General features: G+C 39.3%; 1 protein-coding gene across 1 annotated transcript in view; it reads left to right on the top strand.

Moving 5' to 3' along the window:
• slc7a11 (solute carrier family 7 member 11) overlaps positions 1-19,891 on the top strand; it is a 40,997-nt gene that overhangs the window by 10,608 nt on the left and 10,498 nt on the right. Inside the window, exons 5-7 of the mRNA XM_044205657.1 lie at positions 8,067-8,166; positions 8,377-8,421; positions 14,054-14,177. Coding sequence (XP_044061592.1) covers positions 8,067-8,166; positions 8,377-8,421; positions 14,054-14,177 — 269 coding nt within the window. The remainder of the gene's footprint in view (positions 1-8,066; positions 8,167-8,376; positions 8,422-14,053; positions 14,178-19,891) is intronic.

The raw sequence follows: 19,891 nt of genomic DNA, 5'->3' as shown, positions 1-19,891 counted from the left end.
TTTGTCATCATCCTGGATAGTGGCTCTCACACTCACTAGTACAGTCTCAGGGTGCTGGATTTGGGATGGAACCCTCCATGCATGGTGAGGAGCTTTCGTGTCTTAACGTTTGTGGTCTGTATCTCTTCCTTTGGCCACCTTATTATTCCCACAGGGTATCTGATCACTGGCAGGGTGTAGCTGTTTATTGCCTGGGCCTTGTTCTTGCCACTGAGTTGACTTCTTAGGACTTGCCTTACTCGGAGGTATTTGGCCGTTGCTGTTTTCCTTGTTGCCTCTTCGAGGTTGCCATTTTCTTGTGGTATTCCAAGGTACCATCGTCAATGTCTGCTATTGTTCCTTCTGGGAGTGAGACCCCTTCTGTGTGGACTACCTTCCCTCTCTTCGTCACCATTCAACTGCACTTCTCAAGCCCGAATGACATCCCAATGTCAGAGCTGTAGATCCTGGTGGTGTGGATCAGTGAGTCGATGTCCCGCTCGCTCTTAGCGTATAGCTTGATGTCATCCATGTAAAGGAGGTGACTGATGGTGGCCCCGTTCCTGAGTCGGTCTCCATAGCCAGTCTTGTTGATTATTTGGCTGAGGGGGTTCAGTCCTATGCAGAACAGCAGTGGGGACAGAGCATCTCCTTGGCATATGCCACATTTGATGGATACTTGTGCAAGTGGCTTGCCATTGGCCTCAAGGGTGGTTTTCCACAGCCTCATCGAGTTTGCAATGAAGTCTCTTAGAGTCCTGTTGATGTTGTACATCTCTAAGCATTCAGTGATCCATGTGTGCGGCATTGAGTCATATGCTTTCTTGTAATCAATCCAGGCAGTGCACAGGTTGGTGTGTCAGGTTCTGCAGTCTTGGGTGACTGTTCTGTCAACCAGGAGTTGGTGTTTGACCCATCTGGTTCCTTTGCCAATGCTCTTCTGTGCTTTGCTCATGTATTGATCCATGTGTCCACTTATCTTACCGCGATGATGCCTGACATGAGCTTCCATGTTGTGGAGAGACAGGTTATTGGCCGATAGTTGGATGGGACTGTACCCTTTGCAGGATCTTTCAGGATCAGGATTGTGTGCCCTTCAGTAAGCCATTCAGGGTGTGTCCCATCTCTTAGCAGCTGGTTCATTTGTGCTGCTAGGCGCTCGTGGAGCGCAGTGAGCTTCTTTAGCCAGTAGGTGTGGATCCTGTCAGGGCCCAGTGCTGTCCAGTTCATCATACCTGAGACTCTTTCTTGGATGTCTGAAAGTATCTTTTAAACAATGGACTGGATTAATGACTAATTTTATCTGGAATAATAAAAGGAAAATAATTAAATTGAATAAATTAATCAAAGCATGACGTTTCTAACATGCAGAGCTATTTTAATGCAACACAAATAAATACAATAACGATATGGCTGAAGGACAGAGCAGAAGCAAATAAAAACACTACCGTATATAGACAAAAAGGATTAATCACAAATCAAAGTAGTGTTTTATGTTATATGGTTATAATTATGGTTATTCATGTATGTTGAAAATGTATCTGAAAATGAAAGATCCTAAATATGTAAATACACTGCAGACACACAGCAGCTGACAGAAGGAGGTCATATTGTAATTGATTATTTATATTACCTGTCTCCTCTCCTCTTTTTCTTTCTCTTCTCTGCCCACTAAAAACATTCATGCTGTCTTTGGAGCCCGGATCCTTCCAGCACTACATTAAAAATTCCTGTGGTTATTTCGCATAGGTCTCTCAAATGAAACAGACACAGCTTATACAGCAATATCAATAATTTAATAAAGATCTGCTCCAGAACCCTATCTCCAGCTTCAACTTTAAGACTGTTTAAGATTGTTCTTCTCAATGTAAAAGCCCTCCCTAACAAAACATTTATTAGGGGTTCAAGCCCCAAAGGCTAATGACTTGAAATTTCTTACACAAGTCCAGCTCAATGTGTTCTACAAAAAAGCCTCTTGGGCCACTAAAGTTCACCTAACTAGATTTTACGCCATTTAGAATTGTTTGAAAAACACATTTTTGACATCACCTTGTAAACTGTAGGTCCAAATGCTACCAAATGGTTGGTGGATCATCATTGGATGAAGCTTATCAAAAGTTGTATAAAGCTTGTTGATATCTTATTTAGTTTTCAAGATATTGACCAATGAACTTCAACAGGTGCTTGGCTCAGCACATAAATAGACCAAAGTCAACAACTGTCGGGTAAATAATCACAAAACTTACAGCATATGTCCACATGTACCTGAAACGTACCCTGAAAGTTTCATTCAAATGGACCACTAGGGGGCACTACAAATGCAAAAAATGGGCGTGGCATAACATGAATCAGAAATTGTTTGTTTTCTTCATTCTATTTGTGAAAATGCAAAAAAAAAGCAATGCAAAAGAGATTTCACTGCTTTTGTCACACCTCGGCCACATTTGATCAGTTCCCGATCAAAAGCTTTAAACTTCCAACAGTCTGTGTTGGCTATAATTTTAAATGTTTTTATCTCTTCTGATTTTGATTTCAGGTTTTTAACAGAATCCTGGTAACGTCCTGGTGATCACAGTCAGCTTGCTGAATTGTGCCCTCGAGATTATGACTGCTTTAGCCGCCCTAGGGATTGTGGTCTTGGTGGTGGCCTTGTTCCTGTCTAGAGGAAGTATATAAAATGTAAAATCATAGCTTGCAATTATTTGTCTTCCTTTGAAGTGCTCATGTTTAAACTCGGTGGCACACTCCCGGTTATATTTGCTATTATTTATCACCCCCTAAACCAGCTGGCTCCTTCTTGTTGGAACTGCCTGAATTTGTATCCAGTCTTGTTTTAAATTATGATAGAATTGTTCTTTGTGGTGATTTTAATATTCATGTCGATGAATTGGTAGGCACAATGCAAATACCACCTAGAATTTTTAAAATAGTAGAAATGTAATTGTAGTATTAATTTTAATAAATTAATAATAATAGGACAGACAGCTATAGGAAAAATAATGTCAGTATTAGTAACAGAGCCAATAACAACAACTGTAGTAGCAGTTGTCGAGCAGGAACACGGGGGCAGCAGGTGGCCCACAACCACAGATCCAGTCTCTGCAGCTGCGGAGGCAGAAATACCTGCTGAAAGTGACAGAAGGAGAGAGGAGAGAAACGAGAAAGCACAGAAATATGGGAGAGAGAAGATGTTGAGTTAGTAACATGCAGCAATGGGATAAAAATGCATACAGATGGAGAGGGAGAGAAGGAGAGAGGATAGGAAAGAGGTGCATCATGGGAAGTCTCCCAGCAGTCTAGGCCTATAGCTGCATAACTAAGGGAGTATAGTTGGCTCAGGTGAGCCAGCACTAACTATCATAGAGGAAAGTCTTTAGCCTACTCTTAATATGGAGATAGTGTCTGCCTCCTGAACCCAAACTGGGACACAGGAGAGGAGCTTGATAACTGAAGGCTCTGGCTCCCATTCTACTTTTGGAGACTCTAGGAACCACAAGTAATCCTGCATTCTGGGAGCACAGTGTTCTAGTCAGGTAATAAGGTATTATGAGATACAGTATTTATGATATATTGGTGCCAGACCATTAAGAGCTTTGTAGGTGAGGAGAAGGATTTTAAATTCTATTCTGGATTTTACAGGGAGCTAGTGCAGAGAAGCTAATATTGGAGAAATATGATCTCTTTTCCTGGTTCTTATCAGTACACCTGCCTGCAGCATTCTGAATCAACTGGAGAGTCTTAAGGGACTTATTCGGGCAGCCTGATAATAAGGAATTGCAATAGTCCAACCTAGAAGTAACAAATGCATGCGCTAGTTTTTCGGCATCATTTTGAGACAGAATTGCCGGATTTTTGCAATGTTACGAGGTGAAAAAGGCAGTCCTTGAAGTTTGTTTCATGTGAGAGTTAAAGGATGAATCCTGAACAAAGATAACTCTGAGATTCCTTACGGGGGTGCTGGAGGCCATGCCAATGCCATCTAGAGCAACTATATCTTTATATAATGTTTCACGGAGGTGTTTGGGACCAAGTACAGTAACTTCAGTTTTGTCAGAAATCTGCAGGTCATCCACATTTTAAGGCATGCTTGAAGTTTAGCTATCTTTGTTTCATCTGGCTTGATCCGTAGATATAATTCGGTTTCATCTGCATAACAATGAAAGTTTATGGAGTGTTTCCTAATAATATTGCCTAGAGGAAGCATATATAAGGTGAATAGAATCGGTCCAAGCACAGAACCTTGTGGAACTCCATGACTAACTTTGGCGTGCACGGAGGACTCACCGTTAACATGTACAAACTGAGAATGATCTAACAGATAGGATTTAAACCAGCTTAGTGCAGCTCCTTTAATGCCAATTACATGTTCCAGTCTCTGTAATAGGATGTGATGGTCAATGGTGTCAAAGGACTAAGAGCTAACAAGACAAGTACAGAGATAAGTCCATTGCTGATGCAATTAAAAGGTCATTTGTAATTTTCACCAGTACTGTCTCTGTGCTATGATGCACTCTAAATCCTGACTGAAAATCCTCAAATAAACTATTGCTATTTAGAAAGTCACACAACTGATTGGCGACTGCTTTCTCAAGGATCTTGAGAGAAAGGGATGGTTAGATATAGGTCTATAATTGGCTAAAACCCCTGGATCAAGAATTGGCTTTTTAAGAAGCGGTTTAATTACAGCTACTTTAAAGGATTGTGGCACATAGCTTGTCAATAAAGACAGATTGATCATATCCAGTAAAGAAGTGCTAACTAAGGGTGAAACGTCTTTATGCAGCCTATTTGGAATGGGGTCTAAGAGACAGGTTGATGGCTTAGAAGAATTAATCGTTGAAGTTAGTTGAAGAAGGTCGATAGGAGCAAAGCAGTCAAAAAGTCAGCCTGGCTACAGTGCTGAAAAGAAACCTGGGATTGTTATTGTTTTCCTCTATTAATGATGAGTAGTAAGCTGCTCCGGCATTATGGAGGGCTTTCCTATATGTTTTAAGTCTATCTTGCCAGACTAAACGAGATTCTTCCAGGTTGTTAGAACGCCATTTCCTTTCAAGTTTTCGTGATGTTTGCTTTAATTTGCAGGTTTGGGGTTATACCATGGAGCTAACCTTCTTTGTTTTATTATGTTCTTTTTTAGAGGAGTGACAGAATTGAGTGTCGTTTACAGTGAGCCTGCAGCAGTATCAACAAGATTGTCAATTTGGAAGGGGCTGCGATTTGCAGATGAATCCTCTGTTAAATTAAGACATAACATTGAATTAAATGCAGATGGGATCGCTTCCTTGAATCTAGCCAAAGCAATATCAGACAAACATCTAGAGTAAAAGTTTTTGCCTAATGGCATGTAGTCCAGTAATAGCAGTTCAAAATTTATTAAATAATGTTCCGATAATGAAGGACTCTTTGGAAAGACTATTAAATGTTCAATTTCAATGCCATATACCAGAACAAGGTCGAGGGTTTGGTTAAAACAGTGAGTGACTTCATGTACACTCTGACAAAAGCCAATTGAATCTAATAAATGCAGTACTATCATTTTCAACGTCCATATGAATATTTAAATCACCTACAATAATTACTTTATCTGTTTTAAGGACTAAACTTGATAAAAACTCTGAGAATTCAGATACAAATTCAGAATAAGGACCAGGAGCGTGGTACACAATAACAAATAGAATTGGCAGTGTTTTCCAGGTTGGGTGTGAAAGACTAAGAACAAGGCTTTAGAATGAGTTATAATTTAATTTAGGTTTAGGGTTGATTAATAGGCTTGAGTCGAAGATGGCTGCAACTCCACCTCCTCGGCCGGTGCCTCGAGGAATGTGAGTGTTAATATGACTGGGCAGAGCGGATTCATTTAGGCTAACATATTCTTCGTGACCCAGCCAGGTTTCAGTAAGACAAAATAAGTCAATATGATACTCGTTCACTAGTACAGCTTTAGATGACAGAGATCTGATGTTAAAGAGTCCACAGATAATTCTCCTATTTTGTTGTGTATGTATAACTCCTCTTCTGTTAACTTTTGGTTTTATTAAGTTAAGTGGTTGGGGGACAGACAGAATTTTGGGTGGGTAACTGCTCTGGACATGCAGAGAAGCGTGTAAGACTGCAACTCTGCCTCCTGGTCTCAACTCATGTCATGGTTTAGGTCCACTAATAAACTGGGCTAGATTTCTGGATATGAAAGCTGCTCCATCCAAAGTGGGATGAATGGCATCTCTCCTAATCAGACCAGGTCTTCCCTAAAAAGTCAGCCAATGATCTACAAAACTCACATCGTTTGCTGGACACCATCTCAACAGCCAGCGGTAGAATGAAGACGTGAATAAACTGTCATCACTAGTCAGGTTTGGCAGGGGCCCAGAGAAAACTACGGAGTCCGACATTGTCTTTGCATATGTACACATCGACTCAACATTGAAACTCATTCCTGTGGCCACACTTTAGACGTAGTCTTTAGTCTGGGCCTGAAAACTCCATCTGTGGAAATCAGGGACGTGTTTGTATCTGATCACCTATGCATTGTTTTTAACTGTGAATTACAGGCTGCTAGTACTGTCTTATCCCGCTCTAAGTACATACGCATCCTTAATGAGCATAGTGCCTCAAAATTCTGTACACTGTTCTTATTCTCCTGGCAATGTGTTTCCTGATTCCTCCAACACCAATGATTTGGTTGATTATTTTAACTACCTGTGTTCTTCAACCTTGGAGGGGAATTTATTTAATATATTATTATTATTATTATTAATGTTTTTTTTTTTTGTGGCTCAAGGGCTTAAGGAGGATGGTGCCCTAGCGCCCTCTATTGGCCAGCTGCCACTGAGACACCAATAATAGCATTCTGCAAAAATGGATTCATGAAATAGGAGATCAGCTGAACAAAGAAGAATGAAAGCAAGTTTGCAGAGAAATTCATAAAACAGCAAATTCTTAATATTGGAGGGAATTTGCATGGAAATTATATACAAGATTTTTTATTACTCCAAATGTACATTCTAAAATTAACACATCAATGAAATCAGACTGCTGGAGACAATGTGGTGAGACAAAGGCAAATTTTTTGCACATTTTCTTTTTCTGTCCCATTTTTAAATCATTTTGACATTATGTCATTATATTATGCCTATATACATTATCATGTATCGTGTATAAAAAATATAAATGTGTGCATGAATTCTGACATTGAAAGTACGGGTTATCGAAAACTGTACTTCTGATACCTGCTGAGTTCTGAAGAAACCACAAATTGCACAATTTCATTTTAGTATGAAAACAGCAAGCTCTGTCTAACATAACTTAATAAAACTACATTTATAACACTTAATAGGAATAATGTTAATAACTGTACTTATATGTGTTGTATGTTATTGTCTTACCAACTGGGCAAAGCAACTGTGCTGGTTTGTGATCATTTGATTGATTATAAATTTGTACCACAAAAAAACAGTAGGAACTCAAATGATAAGGGGTTTAAGGAGACTTGGGTTATTACCTGTCTTGTGAAAATGTACATGGTGCATATTCCTAAATAAATTTGTGTTTAACTAAATTACCACAAATGGGATACCAACAGAGGCCCCTTGTCTAATTTTTGCCCCAGGGTCCCCCTATTTGAATAATCTGACCCTGGTAATATCTATGTTCACCTCTGCATGTCTTCACACAGTGAGCCTTACAAACATTTCATAGCTCTCAACAACTCAGTACAACATTATTATCCTATTAGATATGTTAATATGAACAGTTTTTGTTCATAAATGTGAGCTCCTGCATAAAACAGAACACTGATTACATTTGAGACTGATTTAATCTCTCAAGTACCTGTGTTGTACAGAAGGATCAATTTCTCCAAGCTAATAAGGCAGAGTACTGCTCCTTTGTTTTATTGTTAAACCTACTCTTATTATTATTATTGTTATTATTATGGCTAGGACTGCTCCTGGTCTTGTATACAACCTATTTGCACAGATCATTCCATTCCTGCAACAATCCCTCTTCATTTAGGAGCAATTATAGTGCTTCAAACTATCAACAAGAAGAAATGTGTGTCCTTGTTTGTGTGTGTGTGTGTGTGTTTGCAGGAGAGACCAGGAACTTTGAGAATGCCTTTGAACTAAACAATGTGAAGCTGTCTGGTATGCCACTGGCCTTCTACTCTGGGATGTATGCATATGCTGGGTGGTAGGTATGGCTTCAAACACACAAACAAACACACACACACACACACACACACATACTGTATGTGTAGTACATGCATACATTGCCAGTCATCAAACATAATCTTAAATTGTCTCACTTTGTTACATATCATTTTGTATGTCTTCACTTCAGTTCCATATGCATTGCAGATGATTTACCATCCATTAATACAATAACTGTGTCCTTTTGCAGGTTCTATTTGAACTTTGTGACAGAGGAGGTAGATAACCCTGAACGGTAAGTTTAATCCATGTGTATTGTACAATCTCTATTTGCTGAATTTAAAACCTTTTAAAATATTTTCTTCAGTTTGGTTCACTCTCACTGCTCTCATTAACTTGGTTTTCAGCAGCAGTAGGCAGCTATTTTTAGTGAAACATCTCTGATAAACCCATTGTACACTGCTCAGAAACAGCAGACAGACACGATTAGTGACTAGCTGGTAAACATAGTGGAGCATTTAGAACCTAGAGCTAGATAGTTTTCTCAGGAGTTGGTGGAGACCAAACCAGAGCTAAAAGGAGAGTTTCCTACTGTCAACAAATCCCATGTGCAGAGACAAACCAACACTGAATATACTAATAAGTATTGTGTGTATATCCAAAGCCTGTTTTCCCTCATTCCTCTGTGCCATAGAGCTCCATTGTTGTCCAAAGATGATTAAAAACACATTATTTAGCCACCCTGTTGCACTGGGTGACATGTTCCTTCATTACCGTGAACACACACACTGTAGTTTATTCTGACTCAGTCCCACATACACTGTCCTGCTGCCCCAAATACTCATTAGAGCACCAAATGTGTATTAATCCACCGCTGAAAATAGTCCCCAATAAATGCAATATTTCCTCATGTTTAAGAAGCATTTGCTACCAGCTGTTTTAGTAAAGTGCTGAGCCTTCAAAAATAAAAAAACGAAACTATATATTTGTGAGCTGTTTTTAAAGATTAAGTCTTCAGTAGGAACCTGTGGGACCACTGGGACTCCACAGATGAATTTGTTCATTTGTGTGACTTAAACTGAACTTTTGTTATGAAACTGAGCCATTGAACTCAGTCTCCCACAATCCTCCTGGTATTCACACCTAACTATGGACTCAGCCCATGGACCCAGCTTTCAGCTATGAGCCGTGATGTCATCAGGTCAATAAAAGGGTCAGCTGCCCTTTGTTAGCGCTCTCTTTCTCCTCTCTTTCACTGCAGCAGCTGCCTCCGTAGTGTAATCTGCTCGGAGCAGAAACAAAGAACCAATCTCTTTCTCCTACTGCAGCAAGCGCTGGTGTGAGATTCCTGCAACCAAGTTTAGTTTGCGCCAGCAGCTACCACACAAAGCCTGTCAGCTAACTTCACATGCTAACAGGAGCATGAAGGAAGTTAACACCGAACTGTTAACTCTGTAAGGAGAACAAAAGATGCCGCGACCGGCTTCCTCCGATCTCTACAAGTAGACACTGCACAGCAAAGATTTTTCCAAATCAGTACCACAATTCTTTCCAGCTTGGCCCATCCACAACAAAATCGCCTGCTAACAGGGAGCACACATAGCTTAACAGTGTACTTGGCAGTGGCGGCTGGCCAATAGAGGGCACTAGGACGACGCCCTTCCCTGAGCCCTTGAGCCACAAAATCCCCATTATAATAATAATAATAATAATAATTATTATTATTATTATTATTATTATTATTATTATAAAACAAATTGTCAATATTTGTGTGTTTGAAATATGAAACGCACCCAGTAATATATTCAATTCAATTCAATTTTATTTATATAGTTCCAATTCATAACAGAAGTTATCTCATTGCTCTTTTCCTATAGAGCAGGACTAGATCGTACTCTTTATAATATTAATTACAGAGACCCAACAAATCCCACCATGAGCAAGCATTTGGTGACAGTGGCAAGAAAAAACTTCCTTTAAGAGGCAGAAACCTTGGACAGAACCAGACTCAATGGTGGGCGGCCCACAACCACAGATGCAGTCTCTGCAGCTCTGGAAGCAGAAATATCTGCTGAAAGCGACAGAAGGAGAGAGGAGAGAAACGAGAAAGCACAAAACTACGGGAGAGAGAAGATGTTGAGTTAGTATCATGCAGTAATGGGATAAAAATGCATACAGATGGAGAGGGAGAGAAGGAGAGAGGAAAGAGGTGCATCATGTGAAGTCTCCCGGCAGTCTAGGCCTATAGCAGCATAACTAAGGGATGGTTCAGGACTCACCCAAGCCAGCCCTAACTATAAACTTTATCAAAGAGGAAAGTCTTAAGCCTACTCTTAAATGTGGAGATGGTGTCTGCTTCCCGAACCCAAACTGGGATCTGATTCCACAGGAGAGGAGCTTGATAACTGAAGGCTCTGGCTCCCATTCTACTTTTGGAGACTCTAGGAACCACAAGTAACCCTGTATTCTGAGAGCGCAGTGGTCTAGTTGGATAATAAGGTATTATAAGATCTTTAAGATACGATGGTGTCAGACCATTAAGAGCTTTGTAGGTGAGGAGAAACATTTTAAATTCTATTCTGGATTTTATAGGGAGCCAGTGCAGAGAAGCTAATATTGGAGAAATATGATCTCTTTTCCTAGTTCTTGTCAGTACACGTGCCACAGCATTCTGGATCAACTGGAGAGTCTTAAGGGACTTATTCGGGAAGCCTGATAATAAGGAATTGCAATAGTCCAGCCTAGAAGTAACAAATGCATGCACTAGTTTATTGGCATCATTTTGAGACAGGATGTGCCGGATTTTTGCAATGTTACATAGGTGAAAAAAGGCAGTCCTTGAAGTTTGTTTTATGTGGGAGTTAAAGGACAAATCCTGAACAAAGATAACTCCAAGTTTACTTACGGTAGTGCTGGAGCCCAGAACTATGTCATCTAGAGTAACTATATCTTTAAATAACGTGTCTTGGAGGTGTTTGGGACCAAGTACAGTAACTTCAGTTTTGTCAGAAATCTGCAGGTCATCCACGTTTTAAGGCATGCTTGAAGTTTAGCTAACTTTGTTTCATCTGGCTTGATCCGTAGATATAATTGGGTTTCATCTGCATAACAATGAAAGTTCATGGAGTGTTTCCTAATAATATTGCCTAAAGGAACCATATATGAGGTGAATAGAATTGGTCCAAGCACAAAACCTTGCAGAACTCCATTACTAACTTTGGCGTGCTTGGAGGATTCATCTTCATTGCATGGAGCATCCAAACTGAGATGGATCTGACAGATAGGATTTAAACCAGCTTAGTGTGGTTAATTTAATGGCAATTAAATGCTGCAGTCTCTGTAATAGGATGTGATGGTCAATGCAATTAGAAGGTCATTTGTAATATTAGGCAGAGTAAACATCGCTACGCAGCTAGACGGAGGATTACGGTGAGGAAACACAGTGAGGAGGTGGATAAAAACAGGAACATTTGATCCAAAATTATTGATTGTGTTTAGTTTTGTGGGGCTTTTGAGTTCTTGCACTTGCGAGTGCATGACGAGACTGACTCCTCGGACAACCCTCGAATTTTCAGGGGATTGGTGGATTTTGTTGCCTCCTTAAACAGTGTGCTGGAGGAGCATCTAAAACAGCTAATGTACCATTTTTAAAGGCACGTCAAAGACTGTACAAAACGAGCTGTTGGACTGCGTGCTGCCAGTGCTAAAAGATTACATTCTGGAGGACGTAAAGAGTGCTGATTTTATCGCCATTCAAGCAGATGTGATGACTAACATTTCCACCCACTGCCAGCTGGTGCTTGTGCTATGCTACATCGACGCCAACAGTAACATCCAACATCCACAACAGTGGTTTTTCGAGTTCATTACCATCCAGAACACAACCGTCGACACCATCGCTACAGCGCTTCTGGAGAGGCTAAGCTCCAATGAATAACCAGGTATCAAGCAGATGTACCCAAACTTTGACTGGTAGTTTCATCGTAACAAAGGTTTCAGTCGTAGTCATCTGGACACTGTTTTCAGAATCAAGACGTTTCGGCTCCCATCCGGAAGTCATTCTTAATTGTGAAAATGGTCTAAGAGCTAAAACGTCTTGATTCTGAAAACAGTGTCCAGATGACTACGACTGAAACCTTTGCTATGATGGAACACTCCTGGACGAATGAGGGACTACACCGTCTTTGACTGGTAGTGTACATTTGTTAATGTTCAGCCCCATTGTGGTGTTTTTTTGCTATGTGCACAGTTGACATTTTAAAACAAATCTCAAATTATATCATGTGTGAGACATCAATTGATATTTACAAAATGGTGCTAACTCTTTTAACTTGGCATTATTATCCTAGACAGATCACACACATACACCTTAATTTGGCCTTAAACATAACCACACACGGTGGAGAGGGACTTTAAAACTCCTGCTCCATGTGCCTTCCTTTAGTCTACATCATGTGTGTCCATGATTTTCCTAGTCAACTAGTAGTTGTTAGTTCAAGCCATTTGTCGACTAGTCGTCAAATGTTTATAACATTATATTAATTATTTAATATTTTGGGGCATCAGAAAATTGTTTGAGTTCCAGGGCTGAGAAAGAATGTTATAAGTAACATTGTTAACACTGTGCTACATTATAGAGAAAAACAAAACCATAATAATGAGCCTTTAAAATATACAAATTTTACAAGGAGCACAAAGCGAGCTGTGGTAATGATTCTGAATGTGTTCCGTTGCCTGCCTGCCCGGCTCCTGTTCTGGTGCTCATTCCAGCCCCTCTCCCCAACAGCATCCCTCGCTGGGTCCCCCGCCCCTGGCCAGGAAACTTCCTCCTCCCGGTGTTCCAAAGTTCATGTGCTAGCATTTTAAACAAACACAAAGACTTCCCTGCTTACTCCGAGCTTCCAGAAGTCAGTGGCCACTGCAAAAAATTGGAAGCAAAGCTGAGTGGTGGTGCTGTATCCAGTATTTATTATACATTCTTGGGGAAAACCTATCCGTTTCCTCTTTTGGTTGCACAATGGTTGACGGCGCACTTTATGCCATAAATCGAGCATAAATTTTTCCAGGAAAAATCCTGCCCGGTAGCAGACAAAATAGCACGGTGAAAGCTATCCTTATAGGGAATCTAAATGCGGATGGTGTCATTATTCTATAGCTATTTAATACAACCTCAACATTTCCTCCATGTTTACCTGTTGACTTGATAAATTCAGTATAATGTAAGCATTAATTCCATCAGTACAGCAACAAAGACATGTCATATTCACCATGCTGCTGCTCTTAGTTTCTGTTCTCTATCAGAAATACTGTTTTTATTCACTATTTCCATTCGCCTCCATTTTGCCCTTGTTGGATCTTTGGATCTAGCTCTAATGAAATTCAGTACGTCCTACACATATATTTCACGTTAAACGTTTTGCAGCAGCTCAGTGGGTGTAATTTCTCCCTTTCCTAGTAGGATTTTATTGTGAAAAATTAAAAATATACTGGAAGTGTTGAGTTTCATTGATGGTGGCTTAACAGTGATCCAAAAACAGCAAAATAATTAGTGAATGAAAAATGTATTTGTGTTAAAAAAATAAAGTGAGCGCTCAGAGTGGTGAATATGACAAGACTTTGTTGTACTGATGGAATTAGTGCTGTGGAAATGTACAGTATACTGAATTTACCACGTGAGACATTATAGTACACGTAATTCCCAGCCTTTACTTGTTTGTGCTGGCCGCTGTTATTTCAATAGCAGCTTTTATTTGACAATGTACGGTATATCCTCCTGAAATCTGTTAACTCCCTTCCCACTGTTTTTATTTCCAAAGTAAAGTAAAGTAAAGTAAAGGAGAGGTGATAATAAAGGTGAAATGAAGTTAAGTGAGACACACAAGTGAATGACACTGTACTGTTTCTGTTATTATCCCTCCTGCCCTCAGGACTGTGCCATTAGCTATCTGTATCTCCATGGCGATTGTGACTTTCTGCTATGTGCTGACCAACGTGGCGTACTACACTGTGATGTCAGCAGAGGAGCTCCTAGCCTCGGAGGCTGTCGCTGTGGTACGTAATCCTAATACTTTTTAACCAAAATGGAAAGGCCCTAAATTTTCCATGCCACATTAAAATCAAATCACAACACAGAAAAAAACTGCATTTCAGTATTGTCGAGCAGAGAGCAGCATAGACCTCCCAATACTAAATGTACAGCACTATCAGTAGTTTTTACTAGTGCCGTGTCCGTTCAAAACATGCCTGTTCGGAACGGGCTGATACTGGTCCCCAGTATTGCTGCTTGCAGCTTTCTCAATATCATTGACCTGCAGAGCTGGAGAGCTCCAGAGGTTCTAGACGCAGCAGTTCCAGATCTAGTTTTTTTTTCCTTTTTAAAATGATTAAAACACAGTAATATTACAATATGCCACCAGTTTTAGACCAGACCAGTTTATTGAGGTGTTCCCAAAACATGAGCCACATCTAAATTATTATTAATAATAATAATAATAATAATAATAATAATAATAATAATAATCATTATTGTTATTTCTGTTTCTTTGTTAAATTAAATTTAATTGACTGAATGTAGGCCAAAGACACACTACACACATGAAAAAAAAGTACAATAATTTTATGTATTAAAAATGTCAAAATACAATACAAAAAATGGATTATAGACTTATCAGCATTTGTGGGAGATGCTGAAAGAAATGCCCCACCATTGAAATCTAACTCTAAGAAGTTTTTCATCCAGACATAACAGTGAATGAATTAAATCTTACGCTTTATCATTACTATTGATACAATTCCTGAATTCATGCTGAATCTAGCCAGCTACCCCAAGTTATAGCTGGTTTCCAGGGCGTTACAAATGATAGGCTTTAAGTTAGCTAGTTAACTTTAGCTGAATAACATTAAGTTAACCACTGTCTAGGGTTATCAAAACGTTAACATTGAAACTCAAATCAATTGACGCCTCATAAAACCAGCAGTTGAGAGATGGCTCTGGGAATAACGTAGTCACCAACTGTCGTTTAAACTCACATATGCGTACGTCTAGAACAAACTGCTGTGTCTATAACTGCAAGGGCTCTCTGACTCTGCAGGGCGATGTTTCTCAGCTTTCTTGAGAACCGCTCATCCAAACTACTTCACACTCGACACTGCACTTCCTTGAATCCTCAGCAATACACCCACCAAGTGTAAAGTCGATTGGATGAATGGTTGTTGAGAAGATCTAAGGACAGACATACATAGATACAGACAGACTCCTTCCCTTATAGTTAGACGAGAGATGACCAATACAAATTTAGCTCTAATCTCATATAAATGTATAAAAAAATTGATGATGATCACTTTATATTACTTTAATAAAAATGTTAATCTTTTTTTCCCTTTACCTGACATTAGTAAATTCTACACGTTTGTAACAGTAAAACATTGTAAAACAACTTCATCTGTGAAATGTTATTCCCTGCTGCTTGGTTTTGGCATTTCTTTCGTTAGAACATCCAAAAGCAGCACAAAAGTCTGACATTTTGTACTGTTTGAACGGGTCAAAACACCACTGCAAGAATGCGGTGGCAGAGATGCATCTCACAAGCCGGAATGCAGCATCTACTGTATATATCTATGGCTAACAGCTAGTTATTTGGGACCAGGCTATTTCCGTGCACAAAAGTGTTCATTACGAAAGTCTAGCCTTTTTTGGCTGTTTTTTTGTGTCATTCCCAGATTCAGCAGAGTCAGGGCTAGTGAATGGTGATGCCCAGAACACAATTAGGGATGGGCATTTCAAACAAAAATAGCATTTAACTTAATAGTGCACATGAGATTATCAACTGGCTGCTGTCATTGCTAACAGCTAGCTATTTGGCACCAGGCTTTTTTTTACGGGGCAAAAACATTCATTCTGAAAGTTATATTGCTGATGCTTGAAATGTTTGAGTTTAGCGAAACAAAATGGCATACTTACAAGATGGTGATACAATGTAACAGCTCTGGTCCCTCTTTCTTCATCTGTTGTTGAATGAACTGAAGCAAGCGAGAGCAAGCTGTACCCAGCATGCCGTTTGGGTGTAGCAGTTAATAGGGGTCCCCTCTCAATGCACTACACAATGTGTACTTCTGGTGGTTGTAACGCAATACTAATAATGTCCCGTACCATTTGACCAAATTGTACCAATTTCAACACTGCACTCCATTGGGTCTCCTGAAATACACCCGCCAAGTGTAAAGTTGATAGAATGAACAGTTTAAAACACAGTCCAATGTTACCATCAAATATAAGCTTTAAACCTTGTCTTTTACAGTTTTATACAATTACTAAGTCACATTTCTCTATACGAGTTAACTTTTTCAAAACTCTTCACACAGTTCTCTTTACCAACATGCAGCTCAGCACAACAGTTCATCTCACATCCAAAATGCACTAATGTGTACCCAAACGCTGACAACATTTGTCTGCCAATAGTAACACTTTGTCACTCATTATATATTGATCATAAAAATCACCAACAACAGGTAGCATTACAATTAGTGTCACTGTTGTCTTTGTAAAAATATATTTTGTTTATTTATGTAGCATTAACCATTGATTCAATTACAGGTCAAAGCCAGAAAACAGTCAGAAACAGGCAAATAAATCCAACAGGGAGCAGGCAAAAATCGAAAGTCCAAATAACAGGCAGATTGTCCAAAAACCGAGGTAGGAAGTCCAAACACGAGAAATACTGGGGAAAAAGGCCTAGTATGCAAGGCAACGAAACCAAGACGAACTGACAAAGAATAAAGGAATCACAGAGACTATATACACATGTGAGGGCAGGATAACTAGACATAGGTGAAACTAATTAGGGCAGGGCAAACAATCAGAACTGGTGGGAAAGGCAATCAAAAGACAGGAAGTAAAACTAAACAAGACACATGAGGTAGAACAATACAAAACTGAAACAGGAAATAACACAAACCCAAAACCATGACTTTCCTCACCTGGCACAAGTCTTTCATAGAGGTCATCAAGGAATAAAAATAGGCGCTCAGTGTCCCAATTAGGAGTTTATGCATTTTAAATATGTTTTATTCTTTTAGTTATGTTAGGTTTGGAATGTAAATTTAACAGTTTTGACAACAGTATGTGAACATGTGCCGGAGGCCGGCGGCAAGGACAACAGAGTCCCTCAGCCAAGGCTGAGAGGACAATTTCCCATGGGCCAGGGCACAGATTGCTTCTCTATGATAATCGCCAACCGCCTTTCTCCACATATCCCCAAGGCACTCCAGGTCACTAATTAGCTCTAACAGTTCGTCAGACATTGTGTCTGCTGGGTCCATTATGGTCAGATCATACTGTTAAGATTAGTCAAGCCAGGAAGCAGGGAATGCCAGGGCGCCATTTTTTTCCTGCTTAAAAATGGACCAAATACTCAGCCCCAGCTTGCATTTTTTGTCAGCACTATGTCACACATTTCGTTGCTCTGACTGGTTGTAGGTCTTTCCAATTGCTTCCAGAGGCATTTTGGTCTGCGCCCATTTGATAATGCCCCTTGGAAATTGAAAATTAACTGAGTGTGCCAGACTAAAGAGTTTGCACTTTCACCACATTTTCAAATTGAAGCTCAGTGAAAAGGACTTTGGCCGATTAATCAGCATTACTGGATATCTTGGATCGTTGCCAACACTAAATGTGTGGCTTCACAGAGTATAAGTGACACAATTGGTTAATATCGTCTTTATATGTAGGTCTCTACCTAGGAGCCAATTGACATAATTACTTATCTCTGAATTGTATTTCTGACATCTGCTGGGAAACATTGAGGGGCATGCCGGAGGTTGAAATATATTGTAATTGTATATATTAAGGCTGTCAAATTTAACGCATATAATTTAACAATTTACGCTATGTGAATGAAATGAAAAAAGAAATGTATTTGGAAAAATGTCTGAAGATTTGAAAATGAAACAATTTTTTGATTTCTAATGCCACCTGTTAGATATTTCTGTTCAGTTCTTTGAACTGCCACAATAATGTAATGTTTTTGAGGTAAAATATCTTCATTTGGGGGCTTTCCCAAGCAAATGTTGATATATGTGATTGTTTCCGATTAAATCAGCATATATATATATATATATATATATATATATATATATATATATATATATATATATTTCTGCCACCCCTTAAAGTTCCACCCTCTTGCCGCCCCATGCATATTTCTCTAGCCACGCCCCTGGCAGACCTGCAGGTTGAAAGTAGCTCTACAATGCAATAGAGAGTCATAATAGACACAGATTACTGTGGCAAAAACCTTTAATGGCCATGACATGATACACATATTTTTAAGTTCTGTGTGACTTACACTTACCGAGGATATCATGATGTCTGATGTCCATCGCAAATAAACATCCATAAATGAGAAATTATAGAGAAAAAGACGCATGCTTCTTATAACTCCAGAACTTGCCTGAGAAGTTAAGTTTTCTTCAGTATCAAAGTAATCCAGTAATAGTTGTCTGTACATCCATGGGTACACTGCAAATAGGAACTGCTAATAGCTAATTCAGCATACCTTTGATGGTGCCAATTTGCCAAAATGTATATAGACTAAATTTATATAGACTAAAAAAACAGGGCTCAAGTTGTAGCCCACAGCTAACTGACTGACACCATGGCAACAGACCCCTGGTCTATTACATATATTGGCCAAAACTATTACAGTAAGTCACAGATCTTAGGTAAGTGGAATTTTCCTGAATAAAATCCAAAAATGCTTCATGTACATGTAAACTAAATGTCTCACAGGAAAAACAGTAAGTGTGGTTTTCACCTGTTTCCCACTAATAAAACTAACCACCAACTAGCTGTCAATTTTTTTATGTTGAGTTGTTCACATTTTGAGCCAGCCTTACAGTGTGTGCCATTTGAAAGCATTTAGTTGAGGTCTCACCTTTCTGCTGTTAGTTATGTTTACTCCTAATGTGAGCACCACGGTTGCCTTCCTGCACTTTACATGTCATTATTAGCGAAGTGTCTCTGACAGCTCGGCTTCCCAGCAGCTGTTAATGTGATTGTTCCAGCCCAGCCCTGTTAATGTTAATCACATCATGGACATCCCCTAATAACAGTCACCATTGGTTATTAGACTGAGGACTGCTATCAGTTCTACTGTAAGCTTATAGCTGGGGAAGACTCATTCACCAAGAGGTCTCTGATCTTTCCTAATGCATTTAGTTTTATGGCCCTGTGTACGATGAGTGATAGGAGCGCCTTAAGAAAGGTGTTAAGAGCATTTATCTGTTCTTAGAAGTCTGTGAGGGGATAAAAGAATTACACTCTGTTCTTCCTTTCACACAGACAGCTGGCAAAAGTTTATACCTCAAACTTAATTACAGAGATCTTGTCTCGAGGAGGCTGGCCTCAAGGCACAATTAGTAATTTTAGACCACATAAATTAGATGTGCGTTCACATAATGTAAGAGTGTAAAGGGTAATAGATGGAAAGAGTTGAAGAATTTGAAGAATTGCATACAGATAATTCATTTTGTGTGTATCTCAAGTCATCATAAGGTAGTCATCACATAAGTTTCAGGTATATTGAAGCCTTTGACATATGAATGTAAAATGAGTAGTTTGTGTTTCTCCATTAATTAGAATTAAAATTATAGACCTGTTCTAATACAATGTTGACACATTACTGAGCTCAACAATATTTGACAGCTTCAGACAACAATATTTACTTAAAGCTAGTTCTTTTGTGCTAGTCTGTGTATTACACTCATTT

This window comes from Siniperca chuatsi, linkage group LG8, assembly GCF_020085105.1.
Source record: "Siniperca chuatsi isolate FFG_IHB_CAS linkage group LG8, ASM2008510v1, whole genome shotgun sequence".
Lineage (NCBI taxonomy): Eukaryota > Metazoa > Chordata > Actinopteri > Centrarchiformes > Sinipercidae > Siniperca > Siniperca chuatsi.
The sequence above is the reverse complement of the archived record's forward strand: the minus strand, read 5'-3'. Positions and strand labels throughout refer to the sequence as shown.